Here is a 9,687-nt window from a genome sequence, read left to right as displayed (position 1 = left end):
AGATACAGACATTTGGCATAAAAGAATTGGTCATGTAAATGTGCATAGAATGAAGTCTATGCAAACTAAGGAAATTGTGATAGGGCTGTCTAAGTTTAAAGTTGAGGGAATGCAAAAGTTTTGTGAAGTAGACAAATCATGTATTTCCACATGATAGGAATGTGAGCAGGAATGTGCTAGATGTTGTGCATTCAAATGTATGGGGTCATGTGAAGATTATGTCTATGGGTGGTTGTAGGTACTATGTAACATTCATTGATGACTACACGAGGAAAGTGTGGATGTATTTCATGAAGGAGAAGAGTGAAGTATTCACTCATTTTCAGAATTTTAGAGTGATGGTTGAAAAGTAGATAGGAAAACATGTGAAGTGCCTAAGGTCAGATGGAGGGGGAGAATACTTCTCCAATGAGCTCTCTGATTTTTTGCGGAAGAATGGCATTCAAAGATAGTTTACATGTAGACACTTTGCAAAACAAAATGGAGTTGTTGAGCGGAAAAACAGGCACATTGCAGAGATAACACGAGCATTAAATGCAAAGAAAAATATATCGTATAGCTATTGGGCTGAGGCTGTGTCTACAGTAGTTTATATCATGAACATGACTCCTACTGTAGCCATACATGATGTAACGCCAGAGGAGAAGTTTACTGGCAAGAAACTTGATTTGTCTCACTTGAAAGTTTTTGGATGTATTGCATATGTGCATGTGCCAGATGAGTTGCATACTAAGTTGGATCCAAAGGCAGAAAATTATGTGTTTATTGGGTACTCCCTTGAGAAAAAGGGGTATAGATGTTATAATCCTACTATATGTGAATTGAGGGTAAGTAAGGATGTTGTATTTGATGAGATGAGTAGCTAGTATGCTGCTGAAAAAGATGCTATTGGGGCTGATGTAAGTGGAAATGTGGTTGTATAGAATGCAAGTCAGCAATCACAGTCATTGAGTGGACCAAGGGAGTCCTCATCCAGCGGTTTTGTTAATAGACCATGGAGTGGCAGGCTCCGTCTCATAATACAAGTCCTGAAAATGTAGTTGGTACATCACATAAAGGCAAAGAGAAAGTGGTTGAGCCCCTTTGTATACCTGATATTTCTACAGGGCATTTTGCTGTTAATGGAGATTGTAAGTGGCTGGAAGATGAGCCTTGATGAGGAGCTTGGGATTCCACCAATGAGGACACCAGGTGTGAAGAAGGCTATGGAAGCCATGAATGCAAAGCTACGAAGATCTGGAAGAGTCAAAAACCCTGTGCAGAGGTTGACTTATGATGGTTATGTGGCACATCGCTAGGCTTTTATATGGCAAAAGTTGTGCAAGTTATAGAACCCACATGTTTTGATGAGGCTATTGGAAATGTGTGTTGGGAGAAAGCTATGGATGAGGAGATGGATGCATTAAATGGAAATGAGACTTGGGATTTGGTGCCATTGCCTGAAGGCAAGAAAGCTATTGCCTGAAGGCAAGAAAGCTATTAGCTGGAAGTGGGTGTATAAGGTGAAATACAACAGTGATGGCAACATAAGTAGGTACAAGGCTAGATTGGTAGCCAAAGGATATGCACAGACACATGAGATTGATTATGAGGAGATGTTTGACCCGGTTACAAAGATGGCAACTGTGAGAGCTGTGATTGTTTGCGATGGTTGCAGCTAAAGGTTGGTTTTTACATCAGATGGATGTAAAAAATGGGTTATTGCATGGCGACTTGCAAGAAGAAGTGTATATGGATCAGCCACCTAGTTTTGAGGATAAAGATCACCCAGAGTATGTATGTAAGCTTCGTAAGGCCTTGTATGGGCTAAAGCAAGCTCAAGTTTGTGTAGGTTCCATGAAAACCACATCTTGATAGTGTGCGGCATACGTTGGTGTTTGAGGGCCACTGTTGATTATGCATTGCTTTATGCAGTAGGTGTATCATTGCAGCTATATGGGTACACAGATGTAGATTGGGCAGGTAGCATCTCAAACAGGAGATCTACCAGTGGGTTTATGTTTTCATTGGGGAGTGCTGCTATGACATGGAGCAACAAGACGTACCCCACAGTTGCCTTGTCGAGTACAGAGGCAGACTATAGAGAGGAGCTACAGTGGGAGTGTGTGAGGTAGCTTGGTTACGCAAGCTACTTGCTTGGGGAGTGCTGCTATGACATGGAGCAACAAGACGTACCCCACAGTTGCCTTGTCGAGTACAGAGGCAGACTATAGAGAGGAGCTACAGTGGGAGTGTGTGAGGTAGCTTGGTTACGCAAGCTACTTGCTGATTTGAGGTTGCATGTGGAGAGAAAGGTTGCCATATATTGTGACAATCTTAGCAGTATACAGTTGGCCAAGAACCCATTTTTTCATGCGCGGACGAAACACATTGAGGTGGTACACTACCACTTTATCGAGGAAAGATTCTTGGCAGGCGATATCGACTTGGCCTACATCAAGTGTTGAGATGTCAAGCTCAACATAAGCTGACACTCACAAGGTGCCTGCGTGATCATTTGACATTTACATCACTGGCGGGTTTGGTAGCTGGCACCAGTATATCTTCGCTAGAGATTCTACAATTGGACTACACCAACAACCCCATCTACCCACTCCACTTTAGCGTGTTCACATTATGGACCGCTTGTATATACTCTAGTATGTGTGTTAGTCACTTTATCTCTTTTGTAGACCTCTTTTGTTGAAGAAGAAGAAGAAGAAGAACATGTTTTCAACCTCTCATCTTATGTGTTCTCTTCTAGGGTTTGTGAGAGTGTATGTGTGCTTGCAAGAGCTCAAGCTTTCTTCCTCCCTGCATCTTTTCAAACCTTGTCACTATATATAGTCTAAGTTTAGCAACCTTTGTTTATCATTAAGTTCATTGTGTTGAAGCGCTCTTGTAAGCATCCTCCATTATGTTTGGATCCCTATCCAAGCTCCTTACCTGGAGCACACACGTAATCAAAGTTTGCAAGTAGTAATATTATTTACTCTCCACTCCATTCTGCAATTCAATGTTGTGTTATGATTTTCTGCTTTTGTTATTATGTATTCTTTCAGTTTTGTGGTGAAAAAATGTCCAAAATGAGATCCTTCAAGGGTGAGCAGCATGTAATGCCTAACATCCCACCAGTGTCGAGATTAGGAGGTCACACTCTGAAAGACATACAATTTTGGAGTCTTGAATGTGCCGATGTTGATGTTTTCAATCTTGTTTTGCATTTTCAGGTTAACAACGTGTTTTGGAAGGGGATCCTTGTTTGCTATATGCATGATTTTTTGGCCCAAAAAAGCTTGGATTTGGTTGTGTTGAGCCAAGAGGTTTCTTATAGTAGCAATTGTGATTAGGAGTGGCATCCGCTCCAAAAACATCGTGGCTACAAGATCTAATTTGTGTGGATTACAATGTGGAAGTTGTCTTCTTTTATTGTTCATGCATTTTTTGTAATTGGTAGCATTAGAGCATATAAAATCAACAAAAATAAACCATTAGCATTTAATCACTTGCATATATCTACTTAATTAGGATTAATAATATTAAACATCCCAATAAAGTCTAAGAAACCATGAAAAACTAGAAAAGCCCACAAAATATCTCGTATATATCTACTTAATTAGGATTAAGAATATTAAACATCCCAATAAAGTCCAAGAAACCATGAAAAACTAAAACTAGAAAAGCCACAAAATAACGTAAAAACTAGATGTGGTGTGAGTCTATCAAAAATATGATCTACTAGACGTAACGTGAGCCTAGCAAGAGATGATGTGAGTCTACCAGACGTGACATGAGCCTAACACGACGTGCCATGAGCTAGCAAAATGTGCTGGTTTAGACATGATGCCTATAGTGGTTGTTGTACTTCATATAATACTGGGTAATTAAAACCACCTTGCCTTGAAGGTTTGTAAGGTCATACCTACTCATGTCTTGGAAAGGTTTTTTAATCATAAAATGTGTACCAGCTTCAATTTCCAAGTAAAATTCTTAAGCATTAAAGCCATCGGCTCACCAACCCTATGCTCCACTTGTAACAACTTAGCTCAGACTAGACCCTCGTGAGTTTTTCATTCAAAATTGAGTGAGCCTACCAAACATGAGTCTACCAAACTTGAGTCCAACCACCAAATCCACATGAGCCTCATTACCTAACCGAGTGAACCTTCCAGACGACTGAGCTAACATATGTGAGCCTACCAGACCTGAGTGAGCCCAGCTAGATGTGACATGAGCCAAGTTAGTCAAATCCATGTGAGTCCAATTCTCACTAGACCCATGTGAGCCTAGCAAGTCACATTTAGACGTGATGTGAGTCCACCATGGGTGTGAGGCATTATACCATCAACGAACGACACATACTTTGAACTTGTTTAAACTTTTATATCAACTTAGACCTCAATGTGAGGTAATGTTTGGTACTATCAAATAGAAAACATTTATACAAGTGCCAAATTACACAATCATTTGAACATCCTCTACAAAAAGTTCTTGTTCGTGCCTTCAGTTAAAAACACTTGCTATAATTGGGAGTCCTTTTATGTGCCTCTAATAAAAAACTTGTAGCTCATGTATAACATGAGGCATTGTGTTCTTTCTTGCACCAATGTGAGATGTTAAAAACTATGCTTTCCACAACCATGCTACATGGATGAGAAGTAGATTGTATATTGCATTTAAGCCAATATAGTATTAAGATGTTCTAGTAATGTCATATGTTTGTTAAGAAACTCAAGCTATTTACCTTGATCCTGAAAGGGGATGTATTTTCATGTTTTTAAATGTTTGTGATACTCTTTAGATTTCACGCATCAAGAGATGCCAAAATTTGACTCCACACAAATCATCACCAATTTCCTTAGATTGGAAGGTGTCTTGAGGATTTTGGAAACTCACCTAAGAAAAAACACCTTTCAAGAGGCATATAATGTCCTTAATAGTTTGGCCCTTAAAGATGGAAATTTAAATGTTTCGAATGATTTTGTCAAGGAGTTTTTCCAATGAATAATGCGTTGAGACCTTGAAAGCAAGACAATGTTTGATGCTTTGACTATTGAAAATGACCTTTCAAAGGTGCTTCCTCCATTTTGTTGTTGCCTTTGTTCTGCAAAACATCAACAATGATAAATTTTGTGTTTCGAAACTTGCATCATGAACAAGATTCATATTAAAAGAAAATAAGAGAAGTGCTTTTTATCATTGATTGTAGTGGAGATTTGGAGGAAACCTCATGGAAACAAAATAAAGCAAATATAAAAAACAACCTTCTTCAAATGAAAGCCAACTTAGAAAGAACACATGAATGTACAAAAAAGACATTGGTTTTTAATGAAGAAGTTGCTTTGATTAAATTTTTTTTTGTCATAAAATAAAAGACACGACCATCACATTCTTACACAATTTGTTTCACTTTGAGACACGTCAAAAACTAACAATGGTCAAAATTCAAGTAACAAGGAACAATGTGCTCTTAAATAGGTATGAAAAGTTTCACTTTGTGACATGTCCAAAACTAACAATGGTCAAAATTCAAATAACAAGGAACAATGTGCTCTTAAATAGGTATGAAAAGTTTCCATGTAGAATAAAAAACTAAACAAGAACATGGATATAAAGTCTCTAGGAAGAATGCAAGGGGAGACCTTGTACCGATCGTTTATTAGAATGACATTATTCAAGCACTATTCAAACCTCCTTTAATTCAAAGTATCTATTATTTGCAAAGGGCTTATAAGATCATCATATAACTGCTTGGTCCCTGTGGTATGGAACCATTATGTAAGGGCAAAATATTAAATAAGATAAATAATCCTAGAGTTTAAAATTCTAGCTTTATCAGGTGAGTCAGCAAAAACTCTTGCATGTAATACATTCTACTTAGGTAAAGTGACCATGTTTTGCCCCCATCGATTGCCTAAATGAGATGAGAGCAGGAGAAAAACTACTCTCAGAACTCTGATTAAAAAAACCACATTAGTCATGAAACATCATGCCTCTAAAAAAAAGATTTAATAAAATGGTGATGATCATAGATGGCAGTAACCTTGTTCCACTTCAAATGTGATGATTCGTCTCCTATTGTCACTTGAAATGCAAAACACCAAAATGAAAATGTGAACCCCTTTTGATACTAAACAATGTACCATAGCGGTTGCACATGATGGCTCGAGTTGCTGCAGCCTGTTGGTTCCTCAAGAATAAAAAGAATGTACTATGGCATCTCAACATGAATTTCGCCGAGTAAAAAAGAATGTACTATAGCATATAGACGTGAATTTTATATTGAACAAAGATTTGGCTTGGCATGCATGCTTGCCTTTGAAGTTCTGTACTTGAAAAGAGCATTGGAAACATTCTACTTGCCTCTAACAACAGTAAAGAGCCTCTGACTAGAGAGAGCAGTCGATGCCAACATAAACAAGAATGCAATGAATGCCATGCTAGCAGACCCATTGGCTTGAGAAATAAAGTTGTCAACGTAATTCGCATTTGTGGTTACGCCAAAGGCCGCCGAACTTCCAGACAACAATAGGATGGAGCAAAACTGTCAAAGAAAAGTAGAGTGAGAGAAAGCAATACAGATCTCAAGCTTCTGATAAGTCTACTTATTTAGAAACCAGAAAAACAGAATTTACATGCAGAGAGATGAGATCCCACACATCTCAAATGGTTGCACATGACAGGAGGGGCCTGCTGATAATGCATTCATGTTGTACCATGGATATTTTGGAGTAGAACTTGATGTCTTTATGCATCTATTGTGCTTTAAAAAACTATTACAAACTAATTACTATGCATGTACATGAATATTGACACATCATAATTGTAGTAATTAGTATACATCTATCTTATTGGGCTGATGTACATGCATAGTAATTAGTATACCTACAATAGTGTTCACTAAACATCTTTAAATTTGGTCATAAGATCCTAGAGCTAGGATTTAATTTGCGGTTTTACTATCATAATCTCTTATAAATAAAAATATGGATTGGCATCATAAAAAAAGGCATCACAATTAGCCTCTGGATATCCATCCTAGGACTAGGATCTAATTTTCAGTCTCATCATCGTATTCTCTCACATAGCACCATAAATAGGGCATTACAAAAGACATCATGATGACAACATGCACACAAAGCCTAAGGTTAAGTGCAGAAGAGACCAGATCTGCTGCAGTCGAAGAGTAGGTGTGGAGCGCCATCGGTAGCAACCGTTGTCCTGATGAGGCCAAATGGTAGCCTGCAATCACACTTTGTGCTAAAGAGTACAAGAAAGACAACGTGGTAGCCGCGAGCAGATAACTGCATGACCACAATTTGCACTAGAACAGTAGCCCAATAGCAACAAGATGTGTGCAGATCCTAGATCCAAGCTATTTGAAATAATTACTGTCTGTTTTCTCTCTCTTTTAAAAAAATAAAATAAAAGAGAAATGATTACTTGAGCCAAAGCAAACTTGAATGGAAACCATAATAATAATGAAATCTACAAAAAAAAATCTCAAAAGAGGGAGTGCAAATAATGCCCCAAAAAATTTGTGAATTTATTTTGCAAATAATCAAAACTGTGGAGTTTCTAGGTTTGCATACATACATACTACATGGCTATGATTTCTTCTTACTTGAAGGCTGGTACAAAGCTGAAATTTGGGTCTGATGCGATGAGGCTGAGAGAGATGACTGTGAGGACAGCAGCGGACAAGCGCAGCACCAGCTCTGTAATCTCCGCAGATCTGCTCATGGGACTACCATAAACATCTCCTCCCCCGCCTCCAGGTGCCGCCGCCATAGCCATCGCCTCGCTCACTATCTCCAAGTCTTGGTTACGATCGCCCATCAAAGGGTTTCCCCCTTAATCTGCCCAAAATCGCCTCTTAAAATCCCTTCATCAGGCTAAAGATTGGCAAACAACCCACAAATCAAAAGCTTCATGGCCTCATAAGAACTAGTTTTCTGGGCTAAAATTAGCAGATGAGATCGCCCAAAATCACACCTTAATCGCCTAGAGATTAGCAAATAAATATTACTTGGATTTGGGCGTTGGCGTCTCCATGTTTTTGCGCTCGTTGGAGTTTCTGGATTGTGCTGAAAGCTTGCACACCCTGGACTTTTTGGATTGTATTAGCCGCCTGCCTTTGATATCACCGACCAGACTTGTCTGCAAACAAAGATTTTAAAAAAAAATAAAAAAAAACATAATATAAATACATAAAATAACAGGGTTACAAGAGTCAACAATGTTCATAGATTAATGGGCATCTTGTATTAATTTATATCTGTGTTTCCAAATGCATGTATTAAGCAAGCATGTTGCATCCTTGACTTCTACCTCTCTGCCTCTACCTTAATATTAGAGTAGAAGGCCTATTTTGATGTGTTCTTACTACTACGATTCAAGTAGGTGACCCTAATCTTGAGCCACTTCTGGCGCTCAAACAATTAAATAATGCATGAATCCATCAAATCTTAGAAACGCGAGAATCACGCCAGGTTCGACTTTACTCTTATTTTTTATCCAACTTAGAAGTTATGGATGCATAAAAAAGATCTATTGTAATGTGTTGCTAAGCTAACAAGTACCAAGCATGAGTAGGTGAATCCCATGAACTAGCTTCTACTATTACAACTTCTCTTAGCTTGCTTTTACCAAGGCTAATATAGATCCAACGGTAAGTAACTACATTTCAATTATGTAGCCAATCCCACTTATGTAGCTAATCCCACTAATGTAGGTGATTCTACGAATCTAGTGATAGTTTTAGTGGGTCACACTAAAGTAAATAACACATTATCATTAGATTACAATGAAGATGTGAAATCACGAGAAAAATTCACTAGGTCATAGCATCTGGCTAGCGGCTAGCAAACAAGGACCTATTTCTTTGACCCTTCAACTATTCTCGAAACATTTAATTTAGATGGTAAGTCCCACACATTGATTGGTGATCATTTTCACTCAAGGACAAAGAAATATTTTCTCATTTTGAATTGATATAAAAGTGTTGAAAGTATGTGCTTTCTTCATCTTGACATCATCTCATTTTGAATTGATATAAAAGTGTTGAAAGTATGTGCTTTCTTCATCTTGACATCATCTCATATTCTAATCACTTTGAGTACTTTTGATTGTTACATGACTTTTGGTTCCTTTCTTCCAATGATTCTTGGTAACTTTCATGATCTTACTAGGTCTACTAAAATAATGCATAGTAAAATCTTGTTGAACTTAAACTCTTAAGCTTCTTGCTTTGAGTACAACAAGAAGTACCTTAAACTTTTTTCATGCCTTTGATCAAATATCTTAAACTTTCTTCTCCAGAGTGCATAGTTTCTTCACATAAATGAACAAATAATGTAAAGAGAAGGCATAAGAGGATTATGTATCAAGATTGTGCCTAGGTTTATTGTATGTCCCATTCAATGCCCTTGCTGCTTATATACAAGGTGGTGGGGATCTTTTCTTTATGAAGAGTGCTTGTCTCTCTATCTTAAAAAGGAAAAAAACTAAAAGCATAAATCTTCCATAGAGACTTGTTCTAATGGATAATTGTCTCTATGTTCACCTTGTAAATACAACCTTTGATAAACAACCCTTACAATCAATATCATAGCTAGACAAATATATTATTATTCATGCTAATGTCCCTTATCCCTTGATGTATAATTGGGAAGAAGAAATGGGATATATGCCAAATTCTTATTATCC

General features: G+C 37.8%; 1 protein-coding gene across 3 annotated transcripts; it reads right to left on the bottom strand.

Moving 5' to 3' along the window:
- Positions 1–6,200: 6,200 nt before the first annotated feature.
- Positions 6,201–8,255, bottom strand: LOC147624649 (CASP-like protein 4B2). Of its 3 annotated transcripts, none has more exons than XM_086819677.1 (4): positions 8,009–8,255; positions 7,604–7,874; positions 7,145–7,283; positions 6,201–6,523 (listed from the first exon to the last, which is right to left on the bottom strand). In XM_086819677.1, exons 2-4 carry the CDS (start codon positions 7,816–7,818, stop codon positions 6,335–6,337), a joined length of 543 nt encoding a protein of 180 aa, XP_086675803.1. In that variant the 5' UTR covers positions 7,819–7,874; positions 8,009–8,255; the 3' UTR covers positions 6,201–6,334. The 3 variants fall into 3 exon arrangements, with proteins under 3 accessions (XP_086675803.1, XP_086675802.1, XP_086675800.1); XM_086819676.1 differs by having other exon boundaries at positions 7,604–7,854; XM_086819674.1 differs by having other exon boundaries at positions 7,604–7,838; positions 8,009–8,253.
- Positions 8,256–9,687: the final 1,432 nt, after the last annotated feature.

This window comes from Cibotium barometz, chromosome 25 (genome assembly GCF_041138505.1).
Source record: "Cibotium barometz isolate CiBa-2024 chromosome 25, ASM4113850v1, whole genome shotgun sequence".
In the NCBI taxonomy this organism is placed as follows: domain Eukaryota; kingdom Viridiplantae; phylum Streptophyta; class Polypodiopsida; order Cyatheales; family Cibotiaceae; genus Cibotium; species Cibotium barometz.
Note: the sequence above shows the minus strand (reverse complement) of the source record. Positions and strands in the feature narration are given on the sequence as shown.